The 26,855-nt window shown below is 42.2% G+C and overlaps 1 protein-coding gene across 2 annotated transcripts in view; it reads right to left on the bottom strand.

Annotated features, from left to right (window-relative positions):
- Positions 1-26,855, bottom strand: part of LOC138287477 (aldo-keto reductase family 1 member B1-like) — a 131,315-nt gene that overhangs the window by 25,560 nt on the left and 78,900 nt on the right. For both annotated transcript variants that reach the window (XM_069227919.1, XM_069227920.1), the window contains 2 exons: positions 23,903-23,986; positions 17,224-17,306 (listed from right to left, as the gene is read on the bottom strand). In XM_069227919.1, the coding sequence (XP_069084020.1) occupies positions 17,224-17,306; positions 23,903-23,986 (167 nt within the window). The remainder of the gene's footprint in view (positions 1-17,223; positions 17,307-23,902; positions 23,987-26,855) is intronic.

The following is a 26,855-nucleotide window of genomic DNA, read 5'->3' as shown; positions in this document are numbered from 1 at the left end:
GTAGAAATATAATTTTTAGACCGCACTGATGACAGGAAGAATGAAATGAAGGAGAAATTAGAAAGGGAATTACACGAAAGAACATCTGTAGATAATTATGCTTTTGCTGCAATAAAGACACAAGGAAAAATAGCTTTAGACACATTGCACGTAGGGAGATTTTGTATATATAGAGCTGAATCATATTATGACACAGTTTTTGTGGGAACGAGCGAATGCAAATATTATATTTGTGGACTCAATGCCTATTATCGTCTTCCTAAAGGATGGTATGGGAGATGTTATTTGGGAATAGTGTTCCCAAAGGTTTACCAACTAGATGACTTAAAGAAATTTCCAAGGATGTCTGAACCACATCGTGTTTAGAAAAGGGAAACAGCTTCTGGTGTGGTAGGAGATATATTTGGAGCATTGATTCCTTCAGTAGGAGTCATATTAAATTCAATCAAAATACGAAAGTTGTCTACTATTGTGGATAACATGCTGACAAAGTTTTCAGGAGCTATAATCCTGATGGATGCTGAACTTGCTGCAGAAAGAGCTATGACTCTTGAAAATCGGCTTGCCTTAGACATTCTTTTAGCAAAGGATGGCGGCGTTTGCAAAATGCTTGGTACACGTCACTGTTGTACATATATACCTGACAGCAGTGGGAAAATTAGAACGATGCTTGCAAATTTAACTAAAGAAAGTGTAGATTTGAAGGAATTGAAAGAGCCCGGAGTTTGGGAGAAAGTTGGAAAAGGATTTGCGTCAGTGGGAAATTGGCTCAGCAGCGTTTGGAACGGATTGTTATTAAAAATAGTAAAAGGAATATTAATAGTATTAATTTGTTTATTAGGCCCTTGGGGAATATGGAAAGCTATTAAAATGTTAAAAGCAAGGAACAAAAGGAAGAGAGAAGAGAAAATAGAGAACAAAATGGTGGAGATATATAGGGAAAAATCAAAAGGGACTAAAAGAAAAAGGGAATTGACTGAAGTGGCAAATTACTATACAGAATTTTAACCCCTTAGCTGCTGGGCCTTTCCCCCCCCCGTGCTGAGCCCTTTTTTGGCTATTTGGGGTAGTTCGCGCTTAGGGCTTCATAACTTTTTGTCCACATAAGCTAACCACGCCAAATTTGCGTCCTTTTTTTCCAACATCCTAGGGATTCTAATGGTACCCAGAGTTGGTGGTTTCCCCTGGAGGAGACCAAGAAAATAGCCAAAATACAGTGAAAATTTAGTTTTTTCCAAAAAAATGGGAAAAAAGGGCTGCCGAAGAAGGCTTGTGGTTTTTTCCCTGAAAATGCCATCAACAAAGGGTTTCTGGTGCTGAAATCACTATCTTCCCACCTTTCAGGAACGGGCAGACTTGAATCAGAAAACCAAATTTTTCAACACAAATTTGGCATTTTACTGGGACATACCCCATTTCTACTATATTTGGTGCTTTCAGCCTCCTTCCAGTGAGTGACAGGAATGGGTGTGAAACCAATGCTGGATCCCGGACTGCTAAACATTTCTGAAAACTAGACAAAATTCTGAATTCAGCAAGGGGTCATTTGTGTAGATCCTACAAGGTTTTCCTACAGAAAATAACAGCTGAAATAAAAAAATATTGAAATTGAGCTGAAAACAACAGCCATTTTTCTTTATGTTTTACTCTGTAACTTTTTCCTGCGATGTCAGATTTCTGAAAGCAATATACCGTTTTGTCTGCTGGACTCTTCTGGTTGCGGGGATATAAAGGGCTTGTAGGTTCATCAAGAACCCTTGGTTTTCATTCTATACTGGGTATACAGCAATTCATTTGCTGAAATATGAAGAGTGAAAAAGAGGTATCAAGAAAACCTTTGCATTTCCAAAATGGGATCAAGATAAGGTTTTGAGGAGCAGTGGTTATTTGCACATCGCTGAATTCCGAGGTGCCCATACTAGCATGTGAATTGCAGGGCATTTCTCAAATAGACGTCTTTTTTACACACTCTCTTATATTTGGAAGGAAAAAATGTAGAGAAAGATAAGGGGCAATAACACTTGTTTTGCTATTCTGTGTTCCGCCAAGTCTCCCGATAAAAATGATACCTCACTTGTGTGGGTAGGCCTAGTGCCCGCGACAGGAAATGCCCCAAAACACAACATGGACACATCCTATTTTTTTTATAGAAAACACAGCTGTTTTTTCCAAAGTGCCTACCTGTAGATTTTGGCCTCTAGCTCAGCCGGCACATAGGGAAACCTACCAAACCTGTGCATTTCTGAAAACTAGAGACCTAGGGGAATCCAAGGAGGGGTGACTTGCGGGGCTCGGACCAGGTTCTGTTACCCAGAATCCTTTGCAAACCTCAAAAAGTGGCTAACAAAACAAGTTTTCCTCACATTTCGGTGACAGAAAGTTCTGGAATCTGAGAGGAGCCACAAATTTCCTTCCACCTGGCGTTCCCCCAAGTCTCCCGATAAAAATGATACCTCACTTGTGTGGGTAGGCCTAGCGCCCGCGACAGGAAACGCCCCAAAGCGCAACGTGGACACATCAAAATTTTGGGAAGAAAACAGAGATGTTTTTTGAGAAGTGCCTACCTGTAGATTTTGGCCTCTAGCTCAGCCGGCACCTAGGGAAACCTACCAAACCTGTGCATTTCTGAAAACTAGAGACCTAGGGCAATCCAAGGAGGGGTGACTCGCGGGGCTCGGACCAGGTTCTGTTACCCAGAATCCTTTGCAAACCTCAAAAGTGGCTAAAAAAACAAGTTTTCCTCACATTTCGGTGACAGAAAGTTCTGGAATCTGAGAGGAGCCACAAATTTCCTTCCACCCGGCGTTCCCCCAAGTCTCCCGATAAAAATGATACCTCACTTGTGTGGGTAGGCCTAGCGCCCGCGACAGGAAACGCCCCAAAGCGCAACGTGGACACATCAAAATTTTTGGAAGAAAACAGAGGTGTTTTTTGAGAAGTGCCTACCTGTAGATTTTGGCCTCTAGCTCAGCCGGCACCTAGGGAAACCTACCAAACCTGTGCATTTCTGAAAACTAGAGACCTAGGGCAATCCAAGGAGGGGTGACTCGAGGGGCTCGGACCAGGTTCTAATACCCAGAATCCTTTGCAAACCTCAAAAAGTGGCTAAAAAAACAAGTTTTCCTCACATTTCGGTGACAGAAAGTTCTGGAATCTGAGAGGAGCCACAAATTTCCTTCCACCCGGCGTTCCCCCAAGTCTCCCGATAAAAATGATACCTCACTTGTGTGGGTAGGCCTAGCGCCCGCGACAGGAAACGCCCCAAAGCGCAACGTGGACACATCAAAATTTTTGGAAGAAAACAGAGGTGTTTTTTGAGAAGTGCCTACCTGTAGATTTTGGCCTCTAGCTCAGCCGGCACCTAGGGAAACCTACCAAACCTGTGCATTTCTGAAAACTAGAGACCTAGGGCAATCCAAGGAGGGGTGACTCGCGGGGCTCGGACCAGGTTCTGTTACCGAGAATCCTTTGCAAACCTCAAAAAGTGGCTAAAAAAACAAGTTTTCCTCACATTTCGGTGACAGAAAGTTCTGGAATCTGAGAGGAGCCACAAATTTCCTTCCACCCGGCGTTCCCCCAAGTCTCCCGATAAAAATGATACCTCACTTGTGTGGGTAGGCCTAGCGCCCGCGACAGGAAACGCCCCAAAGCGCAACGTGGACACATCAAAATTTTTGGAAGAAAACAGAGGTGTTTTTTGAGAAGTGCCTACCTGTAGATTTTGGCCTCTAGCTCAGCCGGCACCTAGGGAAACCTACCAAACCTGTGCATTTCTGAAAACTAGAGACCTAGGGCAATCCAAGGAGGGGTGACTCGCGGGGCTCGGACCAGGTTCTGTTACCCAGAATCCTTTGCAAACCTCAAAAAGTGGCTAAAAAACAAGTTTTCCTCACATTTCGGTGACAGAAAGTTCTGGAATCTGAGAGGAGCCACAAATTTTCTTCCACCCGGCGTTCCCCCAAGTCTCCCGATAAAAATGATACCTCACTTGTGTGGGTAGGCCTAGCGCCCGCGACAGGAAACGCCCCAAAGCGCAACGTGGACACATCCAAATTTTTTGAAGAAAACAGAGGTGTTTTTTGAGAAGTGCCTATCTGTAGATTTTGGCCTCTAGCTCAGCCGGCACCTGGGGAAACCTAGCAAACCAGCACATTTTTGAAAACTAGAAACCCAGGGGAATCCAAGATGAGGTGACTTGTGGGGCTCGGACCAGGTTCTGTTACCCAGAATCCTTTGCAAACCTCAAAATGTGGCTAAAATACCACGTTTTCCACACATTTCGGTGACAGAAAGTTCTGGAATCTGAGGGGAGCCACAAATTTCCTTCCACCCAGCGTTCCCCCAAGTCTCCCGATAAATATGATACCTCACTTGTGTGGTTAGGCCTGATGCCTGCGACAGGAATAGATCACACAACGGTCAATGTTGGTCCTTACGTGAGGCAGCTGTTGACCCTGGGGTGATCCATTCCTGACACAGGCACTAGGTGTAGGCACTCAAGTGGGGTAGTGTTTTTATCAGGACAGGTGAGGAGTCACTGGGTGGTAGGAATGTTGTGGATCCCAGCATATTCCTGTAGTTTGTGTGACAGAAATGCGAGAAAAATAGAGTTTTTTTTCAACATTTCAGCTTTGCAGGGTATTCTGGGTAAGAAAACTTTGGGGAATCCACACAAGTCACACCTCTGTGGACTCCCCCGAATGTCTAGTTTCCAGAAATGTTTGGGTTTAGTGTGTTTCTCTATATGGCCGCCGAATCCAGGACCAAAAACACAGGTGCCTGCCTTACAAAACCAGTTTGTTTTGCCATAGACAATTTTGATGTCTCCACAATATGATTTGGGTGGTGGAATTTGGGGCTGAACTAAATTGGTGAGCTCCCAAGAGAGCATTCTCTCTCTGCTTGCCGCCGCATTCACCTGCTCTCTGGGTTGGCCTAACCCACTATTACCCAGTTGCACGAACAGCTTGCGAAGGGACAGCAGGACTGTCCTCATCACCTCCCTCATAATGTACTGGAAGAGGAGTTTTCGAATGGGACTCCTCTGACTGAAAAATCACTCCCAGAGTCTGCGCCATTGTCCTATCCCTCAGATGCTGTCTCAGTATCTGATGTCTCAGTCTCTGATCCTATGTCAGAGCGGTCCTCTATAACCCGAGTGCAGGCAGCAGTCATCCATCAAGATGCCATCTCTGCTATTGGCTAAACTGTTGCTCTAAAACACTAGCCTACGTAGACAGTCACAAAATCGATGGTGTGTGTGAGATACGTGCAACAGTAGAGGCCACCTTACCTGCGCTTCTTCCCTCAATCAGCACGTACTTTCAAGGCACTCAAAAAACACCTTGTCACATACCATTCGTCACAGTCTTTAGCACCTCCTGCGCCCAGTCCAACAATCATTATTGGTGCTCCCACTCCCTCCTCCTCGGATTCCCTCATTACCACCCAGCAAAAGTGCCCTTCATCTCTCCATAGACTTTACTAATGTACTCAGCTATTTACATAAAATACAGATGTGCTCTTTGCAGTAGGCATATAAACCTTCTGCGCTTCTTTATGGCACTAAAACTGCCACTAGACAAGTCGGACCCTTTTCCCCCCAGGGAAACCACACACATATTGACAAAAGTGATGTATATATGACAGCCAACCACCTGAAACTCAACTCAAGCAAAACCGAAATAATCCTCTTTGGCCCTCACCAAAAAAACCTGGGACCCCCCATGGTGGCCCACCACGCTAGGCCCTGCACCCACCCCGCCAACTACGCACGCAACCTCAGCATCATCCTAGACTCCTCCCTCTCTATGACCCAACAAATCAACGCTCTTACCTCCTCAAGCTTCAACAAACTCCGTATACTGAAAAACATTCAAATGGATCCCCACAGAGACCAGAAAAACTGTCACTCACGCACTCATCAGCAGCAGACTTGATTACAGAAACGCCCTCTACGCCGGCACCACTCTAAAACTCAAGTGCAAACTACACGCATCCAGAACTCAGCAGCACGACTCATCCTCGACCTCCACCGACACGAACACATCTCTCCACACCTCAAATCCCTCCACTGGCTCCCCATTGACAAAAGGATCACCTTCAAGATCCTCATCCTCACACACAAATCACTCCACAACACAGGCCCTGCCTACCTCAACGAGAGTCACCTTCCACACCCCCACACGAAACGTCCGTTCAGCTGACCTCTCTCTCGCCTCTCACCCCCGCATCAAACACACCACTACTGGGGGCAGATCCTTCTCCTACATTGCACCCAAAACATGGAACGCACTCACAACCCACATTCGCAAGACCCAAAACCTACTTCTTTTCAGGAAGGGCCTCAAAACCTGGCTTTTTGAACAGTGAACCTCCTAGCCCCTTTCCCTCCCCCCCGTCCCCCCCCCAGCGCCTTGAGACCCTCACAGGTGAGTAGTGCGCTTTATAAATCTCTTTGATACAGATCTACCTATATATATATATATATATAAATATATATCTACATAGATATATCTATAGATATATCCATGTACCTAGATATATCTATCTACATAGATATATATATATATATAGATATATATATATAGATATATACATATATTTTTTTTTAGTTGTTATATGGTTTCCTTGGGGGCCAAAATGGCCCCCAGGGAAACCCTACAACATCTAAAAAAAAATTGCCCCCATAGGGGGTCACCCTGCCTACGGGCGACCCCTTGTCATTTCATTTTTTTTTTTTGAAAAAAAAAAAAATCCCCTGGGGATTGAAGCAAGGCTGCTTCCTGCTTTCATGGGGAAAACACCTTTGCAACGTCAGCGCGCCTCGCGGCGCGCTGACGTCACAAAGGGGCGGGTGGGGGGCGGGGGGAGACACAGTAGCTTCCGTGTCTCCCGGGGGGGGGAAAAAATAAAAAAATAAATCCTCGGGTGCGACGCACCCGAGGATTTATTAATGCCCTTCCTGGTGTCGGCCACTGGTCGTGACCCGCACCAGGGAGGGTGTGTGGGCGTCGGCCAGTGGCCGACGCCCGCACTTAAGAGGTTAATGGAATAAAATTTGTGGGAAGATTTGATGTGATGACATAATTAGTCATCAGAGGAGGGATTGATGACGCAGAAAAGGAAGGTCCGACATATATTCATACATAACGTGTAATCAAAACATATAATGAAGTGTGATTTTAGTAAAGAAAATAATGTACGAGGGAAATTGTGCCCTCGGGGTAGTTCGCCATCATTGTAAACGAGCTTTATTAATCATGAAGTATTGAAAATGTAGTAATCCGTCATAATTGCAAATGTATGCCATGATTTCTTGTTTGAAAACTGTTTTGCTTAGCTTAAATTTAGTACAGGCTTTGGCCTAGTTGCCTGGCCTCAAATTCTAACTGCGTGGTTTTTCCTTGAACTAATGAAACATATATTCTTGCTTGAAGTTGTATTTTTTCCAGCAGAGATGACTAATACACTTATCTCCAAGGTTTCGTAATAGGCTGGTTTCATCCCCTTTGATATAAGGTCAGTCTCTGCAGGTGCGGACAATGAAGGTACAGATACCAAAAATAATTGGCAAACCATGATACAACTTGTGTTCCAAGGCTCCAAGGCTAATGTATGCACAAATAAGTTCTAGTAAAAGACAATTTTTATTGGACAATTTGAAGCCAACCTATGAACCTTCCAATGGAAGACCCTGTAAGATTTGGAATGTTTCTTACTTAAACCCACCGAACAAAGAGAAGGCAGCCATTTTCCTCGATGCCAGTTTGAAGCCTGATGCCAGACTCCATTTTGGACGACACCCTGATGCCCTTTTCTCTATTTGAGAGAAAGAGACTTTGAGAATTCTCACCCTAGAGACTTTAACTTTGATTTGCCCCATCTTTCCTATGCAGTAACTTTGCCCTATTCTCCTTGCCGCTGCAAGGAAGCTTGCCCTTAACTTTGCCCCTTTGAAACTTTTCCCATGCTGATCAACCGGTACCTGAAGGACGAAGACTTTTCTTGAATGCTGATTGTATTTGGTAAATATGAAAGGATAAATGTATTATGCATTGTGTTTTTCCTTTTAGGTACCAACTGCTATTTTTATAGGGTCCTAGCTAGAAGTTTTCCAAATTTGTGTTGACTAAATTCGTTTTCGCATGAAGTCCCACATGCCAATGATAATTAGAGGTTAGTCGAGGGATTCATTTGATGCACCATGTTGATTTGAAATCTTGTTATGCTGACAAATGTATGCAATTAGTCAAATACAGTTAGTCATATTGGTGATTTGCATTGCAATAAAAGAGTGTATCATTATTCAGATTTTACGTAGATTGCGTTTCTTCCGCCGTTATGGACAGCTAGTAATGTTCATATACATATATCAATTGGTTTTGAGACATATATATATCGTGCTAGCTTTGTTAATATAGGGAAATAAATTAACTAACTTTTAATAAACTGGTGTGGTTATTCATGACTGAAAGGTCATGGTGCGCCGAAGTACCAACTGTTATTGATTTCTGATGTGCTATATTGATCTAGCAATTGAGTATTGATTACCGATTACAGTAGTTATTGATTATTGATCTGAATGACTCAGCTATTTTAGGATGAGGAGAGCCCGACTCGGTTAAAAGATCCACCGACCTCCAACGTGTCCAGGTACAGGTAATTTATAAGGGCTGGACGCGTTATCAGGACCCACAGACCCTGTTTGCTCTGCAACTTTAACTAGGTGTGCCGGACGCAAATAGAGACATTGTGCCAAGCTACTGATCACTGTTACTGATACTCACTGCCCCCTAGGCAGCTGTGAATTCGGCTGCCCTGGGGGCACTGCATTAGTGAAAGGCAGACTGATGCATCTTTCTCTGTGCAACGGGCAATGCTGCCTGTTTAACAAAGGGGGACAGAGATTCCCCGGCAGGCTAGTGCGTGTCCCATGTAAATGAGGGAACACCCTTTTAGGATTGTGCCAGCACTAGATGTGTGCCAGGCACTATCTGTATTACAGAAGGGGCGCACAAGCATTTCCAGCTACTTCGGTAATACCAAAGTGCCACAGAAGTGCATAAAGTGGGGCGGTTTACGCAATATGGCATATGGACCATTAATCCATGGAGGTCCGCAAACCTGGTTCCATTGACCAAAAACTGAAAAAATATTCAAGGTAACTTTTTGTCCCATTGTCCATTTTGGAAACACAGACACAAAGCTGGGTCTGTGGAACCAAAACTCTCTGATTGGCTGGCCATAACATCAAGAAAAAAGGTAGCGGCTACCATTACAGAAACTAAGCACTTGGTCACTTTGCCCTGCAAATTAAACCTGAAAGGGCACATAAGGGGTGAAGGTGAGTCACCTTGACACCTAAGCCATGTGAAGAGGCTACAAAGCATACCATGGGTTTACAAGCCCTACAACAGTATCTGCAATCCCTACAAAATTAAAAGGCAAAAAAACAGTGGTTGGCCAAAGGGGGTGGGCTCTGCATGGCAGGTTGGGCTGTGCACAGGAGAGATTGACAGCCCAGCTCTCTGACCAACCCCTGCGGTTTATGGTCAAAGGCCAGGCCCTGCTCCAACCATTTGGCCATGTGCTGTTAGGATTGCCCACCCATGGCATATTGGGCACAGGGCCTGACTGAAACACCTAGAAGAATAATGGAATCAAATAGGAACACACACTCTTGCATGGAGTTAATGCTAATGGTTATGGAAGTTCTTCTGTAAGATTATTTATGACATTTGTAATAGCACCTGACATGTAAAAGGATGAGGTCATGAGCATTGCATTTAGAGTGCGAGTTTGAATGAAGGAAGGTGTCAAACGTTCAATTGATTAACCTGCAATTGAAATGAAAAGTACAAGTAAAATCTATAAACTTGCCATTTGAATTCCACAAAAGATATTGAGCTGGGCAAGTAGAGTGGCTTGCAAATTTCAGGTCCTTCAAGGCATTACCCCTGCCAACTCACTGGAACTGATGTCAGAGTTGCTACCTAACTGGTGCAAGACAAATATGGATTTTTTTTTCAGGTTAAAGTTTACCACATTCTGAAAGAGAACATTCAGACTCTTCAATTAGAGGCCGTGGCCAGCTCCCCTCCATTGCCAAAGAAAGAAGACGTGACATCCTCCGAATTTCATGATATTTCAGTGGATGAAATTGTGGCTGCTATGAAATCTTTAAAGTTTACATTCTGCCACAGTAACCCTCGTCCGGCCAAGCTAGAAAGGGAATTTTACAAATAATGGTTTCCTGTTATTAGGGACACTAAATGGCTTACTTGGGGAAGACACCATTCCATCCAGACTAAACGAGGCATGAATCCTGCCTTTGTTAAAAAGACGGGTCTTGATGCCAAGAATCTTAGATGGAATATGCCCAAAATCCACATTACCCAAGGCTATGGCAAAGAGATAGTTATTCATTGTGAAGCATTTATGGATCTTCACAGAAAGCTGAAGGTCGAGAACCTCACCTTCTTCTTGGTTGGCTCTGCAATGTTCACGGTAATGTTAAATGGAAAATCACGTGTTCCATGAGCCAGGGGAATTACAAACCTTCATGTTTAATAACTCTGAGTAACACATGAACACCTGAATTAGACACTCTCCTATAGGTATCGAAAATCAGTCTCTTCCTACTATATCTCTCCGACTGTAGTGGGTCACATTATTGGTACACGTCTTCTCGTTGAGCTATTGTTTTTCCTCTCTTTGGCAGTCAAGAAGACTACTTATTCTTTGTATTTGCTGTTATAAACTTGTTTCCATCTGTGGTTAGCAAATATAGGCACTTACAATTTTTCAATTCAGTTCCACTCCCATGCTTGATTGCCTTAACCTAGTACCACACAAAATGCTTCAGAAAGCAGCTAAATAATTATAATGCCAATATAGGGATAACATATGCTCACATGTTTCTGTTCTCTTTTGGCCATCACAGACTTTTCTTTCAACTTTGAGGCTGGTTGGGGGTGGGGGGCAGGTGGGAAATGAGGACATTTGGGGTAAAGATGTTTTTTGAATTTGCCTCTGTTATGACAGTCCTTTTTAACTTGAAACATTGTGCAAATGCAGCTTCTCAATCAACATCACAATACAATCTGTATGACTGACACCTTGAATGCTTCTTAGAACCCACAGCTCTCAGGAGTACTTTCCACTCCAGTGGTGGCCTCATCTGCCTTGGATGCACTCATTTACGAAGTTCATCCCAGTCACTCATCTATCCTAACAAAACACAAATTAAGGCCCATATGTAAGGAAAGTTAGCGTCGCCTTAGCGTCATTTATTTTGACGCTAAAGCGGCGCTAACTTAACTCCATATTTATATTTTGATGCTAGACCTCTCTAGCGTCAAAATATTGGAGTTAGCACCATTTGTAGGAAGCACCAACCCACTCTGCATCAATGAGATGCAAGGTAGGTGTTCCCTTCCTAAAAATGACGCTAGACCCCGCTTCATATTTAACTCCCGACACAGAAACAACACGTTACTTGGAGGTGGACCTAAATAATGGTGCTAAGCTCGATTAGCGTCATTATTGAACGCCTGGTCAGACCAGGGGTTAATGTGCTGGTAGGCCCACTTCCATTGGGAAACACCATGTAATGGGCACAAAGATTCCAACCCCAACCCCCAGCATCACCACCACCCACACCACAGGGACACCACTGGAGGGGGGAGCACATCCCAGGTAAGTTGCAGGTAAGTATATGTGCGTAAATGTGGTGTGTCACTGGGGCCCGTTACATCAGGTCCCCTGCTTGGCACTGGGTATTTTGGGCTTGTCCTGGGGACACTGGACACCTGTGGTGGGCATTGGGGTAGCAGTAATGACTCCTGTCTATATTAGACAGGAGTCATTTTTTGGCTGCTTGTGCGTCAAAAAATGACGCTAGGCTGACTAGCGGTAGGTATTTTGCCGCTAATCAGTCTACCGTTACTTTTGACCCACTAGCGCCATTTCCCCTAATGCCATTCGTCACCAGCTCTTTTATTGAGGCGCTAGCCATTCTTTAGCGCAGTTGTGCGTCATTTTTCTTAAATATGGGCGTAAATGTCTTAAAGTTTTCCTGTTAAACACAAAGAGGCTAAACCACCTAGTGAAAAGAAAGGAAATGGCCGAATAAACTGAAGTAAACTGTCAACCTTACAGGAAACATAACTAGGACAGGTAAAGCTATAAATATGAGGAGAAACTTGATAGAGGAAATAGCCTTCTCATTTTCAGATCTCAAAACGAATTATGTCTGACCCAGATATGTAGCTGATAGTATCTGTGCCCTATCCTTACCGGTAGACATTACTAAATAAATCAAACGAGAGGGAAGAAATTCTAAAAAGCTATCCAAACTCTACCCTCGGGGAAGGCACCTGGTTGTGATGGCTACCATGTTCTATAAAACCTACTATGATCTATCACCAACTCCCTATAGAAAACCTATCTCATCACTTTGTGAACACAAACATGTCTCGGGTTCAGCAGGCAACACCAACCAACATTTGAAATATTACGAAGAAAGGTGAAAATTCCACATGGATAATAAAACAATAGACCCATCTTTCTTATAAACCTTCAGAACACTGAGTTCTGGCAACAAAAACCTTAGCCTCCACTGCCCCCCCAAAAAAAATATTATAATAAAGCAGGTGACATTCTTCTCCCAACTATCTCAAGTAAACTGTAGAATTAAATGCCAGATTAGTTCAGGGAATTCAACCAACTACTGAAATTCAAGAAAGCCATACAGACATATCTATTTTGCTGATGCCCCCGATCTGCTGTCAGTGCTTAGTTGCCCTTAGGACAGTGCTTTAAATAGACAGATACTGTTTGCTACTGGGTACTTGCACTTCTTTTATTTGAAAGGGAGAGCACCCTCACTTCCCAGCACTACTGCAATACATTTAATGGCAGAGTATCAGAACTTCTCAGGAGCAAACAGGTACTCTAAGTGGTGAGTACCTGCACTTCTATATTTCCATTTAAAACACTGTTTATGCCATTTTATAAATGACTTGATGATTATTTAAGGATAAAACAAAAGTAAATGTTGGTTATTGTGAACTTACAGGCAGATTTTGTAAAACAAATCTCCTACTGACTAAACAAATCGAACAATTAGAGGTACTATTGTCCTCCTCTTTCTATCTATCTTTCAAATTAATTATGATTCACCAAGTAACCCTAACCTGACCCTGCATCCCCATGCACTGATCACAATTTTTATGTTCAAAATAATATCTTCACAAACAGTAAATTGAGATGGAATGCTTTGTTCCTGTTACGACTCTGTCGTCCTATCTCTAGGGGGCGCTGTAAAGGGACTGTCAGAAGCCTGGGAATCACCTTAAACACTTATCTGGAGTCCCTTACTGACTCCCATTTGTTTCTCTTTTCACCATGGTATGCTTTTGTAGTATTACATTTGCTTCCTGGGACTATAAATCCCATAATGCAGAGCCTGGTAGTCAGGAAAGCCTGGATTCTGTTTTACATTGTTTTTCTATGGGAGAAATCCAGTTGCTCCTTTTCACCGAATCCTCTCCTCCAGGACTTGCGAGTGTCTGAAACTACCCACACCTGTGACCTCTCCTGTGCAGCCCAGTCATGTGATTCCACCTGGGGTTTTCTGCAGCTTGTAACTGCTTATAAGCAGCCATTTCTTCAAGATCTCCGTCGAGCATTGGAGTTCGATTTCTTTGTGTTACAGACCCTTTATTGGATGGAGTTCCAGTCTTGTTCATGTTCTGTTCCAGTTTGAACCTGTTTCCTGTTTCTCTGCCCTGCTCCTGATTGTTCCAGCCAGAGTCTGCTCCCTACCTCTTAGCCTTGTACCTGTTTGTTTCTTCTAGAGCCTGCTCCCTGTTTCTTTGTCCTGCTCCTGCCTTGTTTCAGCCTGAACCTGCTCCCTGTTTCCCAGTCCTGTTTTCTGCTTATTCCTACTCTCTGTATTCCAGCCCTGTCCTTGCCTGTTCCAGCCAGAGCCTGCTCTCTGTTTCCCATTCCTGTCTCTGTTTGTTCCAGCCGGAAGTTTGGCCCTGGTTTTCAAGTCCTAGTCCTGCCTTTGCTTCAGCCTGAGCCTGTTCCCAGTTCCTGCCTCTGCCTCTTAGTTTGTTCCTTCTGTTTCTGTTTCCTCTTGGTATTTGTGTCTTGTAAGTGTTTTATCAGTCTTCACCAGTGTATAAGTGTCCTCTTTTGTACTGGGTTGGCTCCTGGTTTCCAGGAGGCAATTCCATCCCCCATCCTTGTCTAGTGTTATACGTTGTCTTTCGTGCCTAACAGTGACAGTGTGCTATTGCTGTTTTTCCAGGAATTGCCACTGTGTTTCCAGCTGGACCCACAAGAGCTTGTCTTGTGTATCTAAGTACTATCCTTGTTTGTGCTCTAGGGTCCAGAGACAGAGGGTTCTGCTGCCCTCTTTCTATGGGGCTGGCAGGGGGACTATCTGTAAGAGCAAACTGCACAGAGGCATTGACATTCCCTGTCACTGTGGGAGCTTCTGCACCCTACTCTGTGTACAACCCCAGCGTGTTTGTCCATTAGTAATCCGTTTCCTGTTTTGTTCACACAAAAGTTGCTCTGCTTTTACTTTCCTGTTTCCTGTGCCTGTCCATAGCTGTCCGTTCCGTGTATGCCTTTGCTGCTCTTCTGCCCCAATACAGTACCTCTTTAGGATATTCGGTTACCTCAAGGGGTGCCCCAACCAGAGTCCTGATCAGACCCGCCCAAATCCGTGACAGTTCCACTGTCAGCAACCAGACACTGGTTTACAAAGAAAAGACTGTACTTTCATTAGCATGTGACCGGCATGTGTAGCTTTAATTATGTCAATGCTGAAGTCTTTGGTAATGCTCACTTACATCATGGGTGATGTCTTCTGTGATGGCTGATTAGCTAACCATAAATGTGGTATAACATTGATTTTGGATGGAAACCCTGACAACTATAAAATTGAAGGCTAATGGACATCTTAGGTGTTTATTCTTTTTTATAACATATTTGTGATCTAAATAGGCAGTCATAACAGCTGTTTCGGAAAGTTGTTGTCAGTAAATTTATTTAGTTCTGCATAGTCTACTGGGATGCCCTGTGACCTCTTCCTCTGCCCCTGTGTCTGCTACAACCGTGCCCAGCAAGAAAAGGGTGTACCCTGTGAATATACTGTTGGACCGTAAATTTTAGCAATCCATATGGTGACCCAGACATCAGCAGAAGGCGATGATTTATGTCTCATGTTTGACAGCTTAAGGTAGAAAAACTGCACTGACGTATTTTAAAAGTGTTCATGTTTTCATTTGGGTGGTCTTAATTGTGCCTACTGAGTTTAACAATGTGTTAATAAAATTTAAATAACGCCAAAGTCTATTTTGGGGCTCTAGTTTAATGGCTAGTATCAAAGCAAATTTGAATCTCCAATGTTTAGTAAAAGATTTATGAGTATAAAAATATGTGCAAGTAAGAAAATGCACTTCTGTGTTATATCTAACGTGATGTATTAACAAAGTTTTACAATTTATAATGAAACGTTTTACTTATTCTGATGGTATATTATTAATGTTGAATTTACAAGTTTGCATATTATGTATGTTTTGATAACAAATATTTTAAATGTATTATATATTTTCTTGGGTTAGCATAAATTAGGCCTTCAGGAGTTCATATTTGCAGTCATGTAAAATGATGAATCGTTGTTTTTTCTAACATGAGTTTTCCTTAGGGTCCATTTTCATGAGCAGCAATAGGTTCTTTGTTTAATTGCACAGAGAAGTTTTGTTTAGCGACCTTGGAAAATGAACATCCTGGTCTGTGGACTAAATGTGAAATAATTTGCTTCAATTGACATACGGTTTCACATGGAACTGAGACAAGCATATTATATACCCTGGGAAGAAACTGGATTGTTGCAAAAGAATACAAAATGTTTCAAACAATTTGGAGTCACACGGAAAGAAGAGATGTTCCCAGACTAGACCTGGGAATCTGACGGACTATTGCAACCTAACGTTCATCAATATTTTCATTGGATGATGCCTGTTTTGCATGACATAGTGCGACTGGATCGACAAATTAAATTATGGGTTCCTTAGTCCGGATAGACTTTGTAAGTTTGAAACACATTTACAGTCTCTCCTCAGCTCTTCAGACCTTTGACCCTGTTCAGTGTTCCCTCTCCACCTTCTCTGATGACATACCTGATTAGACTTTCCTGCGGATCCTGATGCTTTGCTGATGAAGAATCTTTGAATGCTGTCCCTTAGGGAAGTATATCTCTCTCTGCTGATTGCCATTTCTCTTGACATGTCCCTTTTTCGAGAATAGAATCCACCATGCTGACACTCACTCTTTTATTTTTCTAGCCAGTATTTTGTAGTATGAGATATATTCTTTTTCAAATTATTTTTGTCCTCTTTTTGTATCTTTGCCCACATATGTTTGTCCCCACACATGTATTTCCTAGTTTGGTTAGCTGTAGAGACAACTTATGTCCAGCCCCAAATTTGCATACTCTGCTTAATTGAACTTGACAAATGCTAAGACAGTCCGACCTGAGATATGTGTGTGTGTCTCAGATCATTTAAGTAATGATAGTTCTTCTTGAACGCTTAATTGTGTTGATGTTAATTCAATTAAATGTGTTTTACTGCTTTGGGCAGCCTATGGTGATTATATATCTTTATAGTTTGATTTTGCGTACTGTCTTTCTGATGCTAACTTTGTGGTTGTAAAATAAAGTTTTGAACTTTCCCCCGATTGGAGCTTTCCTTCCGTAATCACTTTGGTCATGGTGTCTAAAATGTTGGTGTGGTGTTGATATAAGTTTGTTGATGGTTCAACACACTTCTTTCTGGGTCAAACGGTCCAACGACCTCTGTAAAGCGTTTAATTTCTGTGAAAAATGAAAATGCACTCGTAATACCCTGTGACTAGTATCATCACCTTCTGTGCGTGGCATTTGATTTCATTATACAAAAATGCCCTCAGACATTTACTGATATTATAAAGATAGTTATATGTGCCCAGTAAGGCTAGGGGATTCCAGTATATGGGCTCTAGCAACTTACATCCACTACTTAAAAAACATGTTTAATTGATTTACTTAGTTTAGGACTACCTATTACTATAATAATATTTCAAAGATACAAGTGCATGCCAATAACCCATATATTAATTATAAAAACATGAGCTCCACCTTCTACCACGCAAGATACTTACATTTCCATGTCACAGGATCGCCAGTTTCTGTTCAAATTCAGAATGGTGTCCATCTCATCTTGAGTCAGTTTAAAATCAAATATCTGGGAATGCCACAAGAAACATACATTGGGTCAATTGAACAACACTGAAGAAATTGTCAATAAACTGTTCAACTGCCAATCATAGAAGGATCAAGGCAATTTCTTGTAAAATGCTAGATCACTGCAGTTTTAAGAGGCATCCAAAATCAAATTTGGGTCTCCTTTAGATTTTGATTTTAGAAGTGGTCATCTAGCGAAGGGGGCAGGCTGCATCTAAGGCACTGGGCAAATCAACTACTACACATCATAGAAGAATGAAAATGGTGGTAATTTGCACAAACATCACAAAATGCATAAACAAACATATGTCCTTCTGATTCACAAATTAAGATGGAGACCCAGTCATTTCAAGTTTGAACTTGATATGAAAAAATAAATATGAGCTTCAATAGTCCATTGAATATGATCGTCAATCATAATCGATGCAAGTAATGGCTTGGCTCAACCGGGTGATGACATGGATACCTCCTTGTCTGGCAGGACTTGGTATGAACCTCCTCTCCTAACCCCCACCTCCAATCACCACTGAACCTATCGTTAATCAAATTGCCTGGCTCTGTGTACTGAAAGTTCCTACCTTCCAAAATGTTTATTTCCTACTTTAATACAAAATATCCCGAATTTGACCCATTATATGAAGAATTGCTTACCTGCAACTACAGTTCTCCAGCATTGCTACTTTTATAAGGTCAGGTAGTTTTAATTATTCAGTGTTGCCCAGTTGGGGAATCTTAAGTTTAGTTTACTTAGCACTACTGAGACTTGTAATTAACACACAAGGCTGTGCAATCTATTTCTCTCGTTGTATGAGCCCAAAAAAGACAGGGTCAGAAGGTCATCTTCAGATTTACAAAGCACAAGTCTAGCATTGAAAGACGATACTTACATCATATGTTTGTGCTTTGAAAATTTGAAAAGAAGAGTGGGGTCACCCATGAATTTATCAAATATATAACCACTCACGAGCTGTAGTAACAAGCAAGTAATGCGTTTCTTCCCCTTCAGTGGATTTTCCACAGGTTCAGATGTTTTTATTTTGGGTAGGAATCAGTATAAACAGACAGGTAAGTGAAAGTTAGGTCCACCCTATTGTTAGAAGCTTTTGGAGAAGCTTTTATCTTCCTGAAGCTTCTCTTCTAGATTGATTAGCAAAGCAGCATTCCTTGGAGAAAGCATGCAGAATGATCTTTGCAGACGCTAGACAGTGGAGAGCAGCTGCCATCTCATCATCATTTTTTGTTAGAGTGCCATCGGTTTTACTGGTTGCATATCAGAATATTGAAAAGAAATGTCTGAATAAATATTTTTTCCTAAACATTGTTTATAAAAAAATCACTCCATCGGGTGAAAAATTTGTATTATTAACTCCATAGTATACATATTTTTGTACACAATATTTAGGACACACAAGATTTGTCAAGTGAAATTCTGTTTTGGTCTTCTATTTGTTTAGAAAAGGAATGAATGTTTACAACCATCCCAAATAGCCTTGCTCAAAAGGTCCTTGACCATTTTCACCCTGGCTGAAGGCCACAAATCACTAAAACGACTCGGTAGATTGTTGCATCCTTTCTAGAATAAAACAAGTATTGGCAAAGTCAATAGTTCTGGCCATAGCAGGTTCTTGGAATGGTTGTTTCATTTTCTATTTGCAAACATATACCACAAAGATAAAACCGATAAATGAGAATATTCTGCTATTTACACATGGCTGCCGCATGCTTACAATAAAAAATGTATGTTTAAAAAACACATTCAGTAATGTGTGGCAGGGATTTCATAAAATAAAATGAATGTTAAACTCATGACAGGCCTGACTGTTTGCGAGCATGAGCGTGTTAACACATTAACATGTGCGCGACACATAGCACCAGATGTACTAAAATGCAATTATGTATTTCCTAAATAGGAACTTCATAGAAATTGCTATTTAGGAAATGCAAAATGCTACGTGCAAAGATACTGAGTACCTAATAGCGATTACTACTCTGTAGGAATCACTATTAGGAAATCGCAAATAAGAAATCCCATTCTGATGAGATGAGATGATGGGCCGGTTTTGCATTTGCCAAATAGTGACTTCCTATTAGGGAATCGCTATTTGGGAAATGCAAAACCAAGGAATGCTGCTTTGCTTATCAATCAAGAAGACAAAAGGCCCCCACTTTGTGCACCCAAAAACTTGTGGTGCACATGTAGAGCACACATATGCCTAGGGGGCATGTGTGTGCTCTATTGCACTTTTAAAAAAGCATATTCGGGTGATTTTTTTAAATTGCGCATGGTTACCATCGATTTCCTAAATGCTAATTTTGCATTTGGGAAATGCTTTGGACATGTGCCAAGAAATCGCAAATAGGAAATCCCTAGTTGCGATTTCCTATTTAGGGAATCGTGAAATGCGCCTGAATCGTCAAATACAATTTCTACAGGGTAGAAATCACATTTTGCGATTCCCTAAAGGCCTTTGTACATAGGAAAAGGCTGTTTTGCATTTCTTAATGGGCCGAAATTGCGATACAGTCCGTTAATAAACGTAAAAGGCCTTTGTACATCTGCCCATAGTGCCTAGAAAGCAGACTGTTTGGATAGTTATGCTAACAAAATTATACTCTATTGTCATGCTTTTCTTTTAGAAACTCCAAATTACCTGTTATCACACACAATAACAGCATAGAGAAAGAACATTTTGCATTTCTCTCATGCGCATTGCAATCGCATCTGCAAGTATAAGTGACCTTTAAGAGATCTGGATCAGAAGTGATACAGCGATACAGGGGATCCACTGGGGGGAGACATAGAAGGAGAGCATATACCCCTAACATTTTATTCTAAGTAACAGATCCCACATTCACTATCTCTAGGCTAAAGCGCATACTCCATATCTTTGTCACCTTTTCAGGCTACACAATTAACTGGCAGAAATCACTTATGCACCTAATCATCGTGCCTCAGCCCATCCTGCATGGTGAGATACCTATGTCTATGGTGGATGAGGGATTTAAATACCTTGGCATTTATGTCACAGAAGATCCACACCTGTTCTACAAGAACAACCTCAAACCCATCTGGGTTCACTTTGAGGTTGACGTGCAGCACTGGAGGACCTTGGCGCTCTCCTTCCGGGGACGGGCTGTGATGTTCAAAATGAACACCCTGCCACACATGATATATGCACTGCAAAATACCCCATATGGTGCTCCTAATGACTTCTTCCCCAAAACGGTGACTGCCCTCTGGCTATTACTCTGGGGAGATGGCCCACCTCGTATTGCCCTTCAGAAACTAACCACGGGAGTCTATGATGAGGGAATTAGTCTACCCGAAAAACATAAATATTATTGAGGCACGCAGTTAATAGTGGTCAGTCACTGGGCCTTTGCACCCTAGGACGAACTGGCACTACGACTGGAAATATTCTCATGGGGAAGGGAGGGCATTGAGGGGGCACTTTATAGGGACAAACTAGCTCACACCCTCTCTGTCCACACTAGAACAGTCACCCAAATACAAGGGAAGTCACTGCCCTTCTGGGCTGGATGGGCCGCCTAACGGAAATTACCTCTCTATGGTCCAGCGACCTACTATCGGAGGTAGGCAGATTACAGGGCTTTGCACAATGGAAACTGATAGGCATTACCAAGCTGGGAGACGTATGGAAGGAAAACGCACTACTGGACTTAACGAAATTGACAAAGCAATACCAACTAGCCCCCACACAAAGTTATAAGTATATCAAACTCAAGCATGCTATTGCCTCCCAGATATCCAAGAATACGACCATTGTGGAATCCTCTCCATTGGAGGACCACGTCCTGTCAGAACGACTATACAAAAAGCCATTTCCTTGATACCTCAGATATTATGCGGGCCCTTAAAGCCAAATGGGAGACAGATGTGGGGGAATTTTATGTGGGTGAATTGGAGGAGGTCCTAGGGGCACCTAGAGACATCACAATCAAGTCTGATTCAGGCTGATCCAGTTATGCATACTACACTGCTCCTACGTCTCCTGCATGACTCTACATCCCATTTGTAAATGCCCATCTATGGCCTGCTTAAGGAGGTATGCGGAGGAGGGGACATTTCTTCATGTGGTCTGGAGTTGTAGACAAATAAAACTGTACTGGGTGTCCATTAGGGACACAATGTAAACTGTGATAGGATACGCTGTGTTTTACACAGTGTAATGTTGCATACTTAGGCCCGTATTTATACTTTTTTAGCGCCGCATTTGCATCACTTTTTGACGCAAAAGCGGTGCAAATGCGGCGCTAAAAAAGTATAAATACGGGCCTTAGTGTTTGGGGAAATGACCCACCACCACACTACAGTAAACTGTGGTTATCCCTTGGCCTTGGAGTAGCGAAGAGAAACACTTCCCAGAAATGGGGAGCAGCAGGACCACCAAAGATACAGGACTAGCAAAATGATATGGACTGGTGTATGCTTGCTGAAAGGACAATCTACTTAAGTAGAGGATGCCCCAAGAAATGGGAGAAAGTGTGGTCTTCTTGGAAGGCACATGGAGGGGGTGGAAAGGAAAGGGATAGTACCAACAATCTGTGTGAATAGCTTGTAGGATTGCAGACTTGTCTCATTGCCTTTAAAATGCCACACATGTTGTATATTGGCCTACATCTGAGACTGTTACATACCGTGATGATCTATGCCTGCTGCATTTTATTATTGTTTGTTTGCAATATTCCCTAATCAGGAATCTCAATAAAGTGATTTATTTAAAAAAAAAAGAGGATGGCATTGTCCTTGATGGGGAGCCTGTTGCCTTTGAGGCTGGTGAAGATGTCTGACTTAGATTACATTTAAGAAGTTGAAAACCTCCACTGGGGTGAAGCTGCATGAGGCTGGATACCATTACAGAGACATCCTGATGAACAGAATTTGCTGCTGTGGAGAAGAACAGAGCAGGAGCTACTGTGAAGGCAGGCTCATCCGCAATGCACCGTGGGCAAATCGGGGAGCAGGTGGGTCCCTGTCGCCTGTTGGTTCTTCTGACACTTTCAGGGGAAATGTTTTGAAGTCTCAGGCTTTGGTTTTGGGCACCTTTATCACCACCTCCAAGGTCTGGGACTGGGTAGGCATCATCTGGAGGGTAGAGCTCACTTCATAGAGGGTAAAGGTACAGAGTTTAAGGTGTTGGAGTTTGTTGTGTCCCTGTAGCTCAGAACAGGAGGGAAGTCAAGTTACCCTTGGAGTCACTCTGGTAGTTGTGGGTGGGGTCAAGTAGCAAGGCAGGCCACAAGCAGCAGGACAGTCCTCTGAGGGTACAAGGCAGAATTCAAGCAACAGGCAGTCCTCTGGTAGCACCAGGCAAAACCTCTGAGGCACAAAGCAGACCTCAAGCAGCAAGAAAGTCTTCTGAAATATAGGGTAGGCCTTATGCGTGTCCTTCACAGGACAAGGAGTGTACTGAAGAGTTGATGTGAAGGTCCAATATTTATAACTGATGCCAGCCCTTGAAGTAGGAGAAACTTTTAGGCCTTCCGGCCATCTGATTAAAGAAACTTCCCCCTTCTCCTGCCCAGACTTGAAGTGGTCTAGGTTGACAAAATGCTTATATGAAGTTGTTTGTGAGTGCGCTGTGGGAGCTCCTTTGAAATGCAAGTTGGGCCTTGCTCCTTCCATCTTGGCAGGATGGCCTATCCTACCAACACCTGGTACACTTTTGTGTCACTTTCTGAGAAATACACAACGGCCAACCGCAAAGTACACCCAGTTATGTGACCGATGATACAGGTTGCAGACACCAAACAGGCCATGAAAATTACAACTTTCTAAAAGTGGCATTTTCAGAACTGAGACTTAAAACCCATCTTTACCATTGAAGAGGATTGTAAATTACCATTTATTTGAGACAAAACTTGACTTTTCTACCTGTTCCCATTCAAACGTTTGCACTTATAACTGTAAGGCATATTCCACCCAATGGTATCCTAAGGGAGAGGTAAGCCCTGCAGTTGTCAAAAATGAATTTGTTAGTTTTTCACTATCAGGACACGTAAAACTTAAATGTACATGTCCAACTTTTTAAATACACTGCACTCGGCCCTAAAGGCTGTTTAAGTCCTACCTTAGGGGTGACGTATGTATAAACAAAAGGAAGGGTTAGGCTTGGCAAGTCAAACATCAGTTTAAACATGAACACAGGCTGCAATAGCAGACCCGAGAGACGTTTTAAAGGGCGGTTTTATTTACAGGCCTTCGGACATGTAGTACCTCTTTACCTGAGACTTATAATTACATTAATTATGCTAACTGGGTGTAAGCCGATTTCACCATGTTTTAAAGAGACAGCACAAGCACATTACCACTGGTGTGCTATAGTAAAGGACACACAGTCCTAAACACCAGCAGTAACGGGTTCAGAAAACAGGAGGGGTGAAGGCAGAAGGTTTACGGGTGAGCCTACAGAGAGGGCCAAGTCCAACAATTACAAAATGCAATAGATCATATTTAGGTTACTTGACTATGCATTCATCCTCTCCATAAAACAGGAACTCTATTAATCTTAAACTCACACCACATTTCACAGCTGAAACCTAGCATAGTGGGACAGCCCAACTGTTGCACCTCACCTGAAAGTTTTCTTTGATGCGATGTGGAGTAACCGATTTGGGAATTACGATGATATTTCTCTGGATTTGGAATCGCAGTAACACCTAAAATAAAACAAAAGAATACTTTTAGAATTAAAATTTCACCAGCTTCCAAAACTCACAGGATCTGTGTCTTTTAGTTCTTGCGCCTGCCCATATGCATACATCGTCTTGGAAAGAGGTGAAAAGAGAGGATGGCACTAAGACTTGTGAACTGGGGCATGCTTGCGTGGAACGAAAGAACATCCTCCATAATTGTTCAAAGATAACCTATATTAGAAAGGTATGGGGGGAGGATAAGCACATGAAAATCATTTTTAAAGATAACTTCTTCCTCATGTCACCAAACGCCAGGTGTTAGGTAACTATGATGCGCAACACAATCCCATATTATAGAAATTTTCATAGTACACACCTTATACATTCTTATCACTGCTTATGATTTCCAGAGTTCCAATGCACCCTGTTTGGATGATATAAAATGCGAATTGACACAAAACAATTGTGGACTGTGACCTGTCAGTCTTCTTTGACAAAATTGCTGGAATCTGTTTGCAAATCTCTGTCAGTATGTAGAAGATCAATTTCAAACTCAGTACTTCCCAGTTGGTTCTATCATATTTTCAAACACTACACACACAGTCACCCTCTCTTTCACTCTATAGTTATCTCCTAGTTTCCCCTCTCAATTTCTTCCTCATGCTCATCTCGAGCTCTCACATTCACAATCTCTTTTTAGAACTAATTGACTATTTCAGTTTTCCTGCATTTCCAGCTGATGTTGAGTGGGTCTGTGACTTACCTAATATCAGCTTACAGGTGCACTTGTCAGTCATTTTGATTTAAGAAAAAAAGAGGTTCACGGCAGCACTACCTAATGCCCTTATAACGTATAGGTTTAGAAACCCTCCTGACTCGCGGTGAGTACAAATTTGGCTAAATTATGTCAAATATTCCATAGTATAGAGACATGCAGCTCATTTACATACCATTACAATAATCTGTTGGTTGTACTAGGCTGGTATTCCTGCTTTAGGTTGCTGGTGGGTTTTGTTTCTGGAAAACCTGGTCTAGTTCCACGCTGACCACTGGCAAGATATTAATTTCTAAAGGCACTTCTTGTCCTGAAAAGCCCATGCCATCGTTCAGAGAAGATTGAGGTGCTCGACTTTTGTATTCTCCCAGAGCAACTGTTACCACAGCAGACTGTAATGGCAAGCTGCTCATAAGAATAGAGGTCTCATCCTTGGATATTCTGTATTTGGATGGCTCGAAATGAGTCCTATTTCAACTTCGCAGGGATTATTTGATTAGAAAGGATTCCGAATTCAACATAGGTGTTTGTTAACTTGGACGTCGTAAACTTTGAAAAAACTGAAATGGAAGATTTAGGGGAATACTGTTCTAGAGCTTTTATAGCATTGGCCATCAACCAATTAGACGTATTTATGTATGTATATATGTATGTATGTATTTATGCATGTGGTACTTGTATAGCACAAACATAGCTAAAAGGCAGTGGTGCTGTCTACAAGGTCAAAGATGGACCCTGTACATGTATGTAAGCGTTTTTCATCACTGTCCAATCCTGGGGAATCCTCATAAGTGTCACTCATAGCTTTTCTTGGCATTCTGGAGCCTTGCTCCAGATAATTAATCCTCATTTGCCTGAAGAACATAGTCTGTTGGAGGACTCTCCAACAGTACCCATAAAATATTCACGTTGTAGATACCAGCGTTACATCTGTGATATTTTTTGCTCCAGGCAAGATAACCTCTTCCTCTGGCAAAAGAAACTAGAGAATTGAAGTAACAACTCTTAGGATTTGGCGATTCTGGACAATAAGGGAAGACAGGACAGTTTTTTAAGTACACTTTGGTATTACTTTAAACACCACAGGCACAGGCATCATTTATTATCCAGTAAGACTTGAATGTCAAGAGAAGTAAAAGGATTAGGAATCTGGACCTTGTCCTAAAATTAGATATGATCACATACTACCTGAAGTAAAATGAAGGCAAATTGTAGTAACACACCCTTCCCCAATGGAGTGTCAAATTGCATAACTATAAATAAATAGTAAAACAAATCTGATGCAGTAAACTTCTCATCTGAATCTGAATCTGAAATATTTAGGGAATCAATAGAGGAAAAAAAACAAAATTGTGAAAGAACCAGTGGTACCAGCAGAAAAACAGATGATGTTGCGGGTTGTTCAGTAATGAAATTCACAGTGTTTGTGACAGCAATGAAAACAGTACCAACTTCTGCTTCTCCTGTGTCATATTATTTCTTCCTTGCACTTTCTGTGTTACTTAGGTGCCGGATCCAATTAAGATGAGGAATTGTTCCTTACCTGTAAAGACACCTTAACCAGATCAAGGGTAGAAGACTTTGATACTATGGCACCAAAGCTGCAGGTCCTATTATCACAGTACCAATGTACTACTAATGGGAATATGCAAGGCATCATACACAACTGCTAAAATTATGGAAAGTGCAATCAGCATCTGAGGTATTTGGCAGTAGGGATCCAGTGACTAATTTTAAGTTTCACAGACCTGTGGGGTCCAAACAGGAAGAGCAAAGGACCACAGGGCCCTGGTGCATTTGGGGGTGAAGCGAGAGCATTACTTAGGATGATGGCTAATTACGTAAAAAAGTTAAATAAGTAGGAGTTTAAAAATATACAAGGTGCACCTCAAAAAGTGTGCAATGGTCAAATAATGTTGCAGTGTCCAGAAAGCCTCCTGTGAAGCAGGAAATGCAGAAATCAATGCCTTATAGTGTTTTTATGCTACGTAGACTGGTGTAAAAAATACGACTGAGTCAACCTTTAGGTGCCAGCTCAATGTCTATATATTATTCCAAACACATCTCCAGGGTCTATGATATAAGTATATATGAAGGCAGAACAAAACCAAACATGAA

This window comes from Pleurodeles waltl, chromosome 4_1 (assembly GCF_031143425.1).
Source record: "Pleurodeles waltl isolate 20211129_DDA chromosome 4_1, aPleWal1.hap1.20221129, whole genome shotgun sequence".
Lineage (NCBI taxonomy): Eukaryota > Metazoa > Chordata > Amphibia > Caudata > Salamandridae > Pleurodeles > Pleurodeles waltl.
Note: the sequence above shows the minus strand (reverse complement) of the source record. Positions and strands in the feature narration are given on the sequence as shown.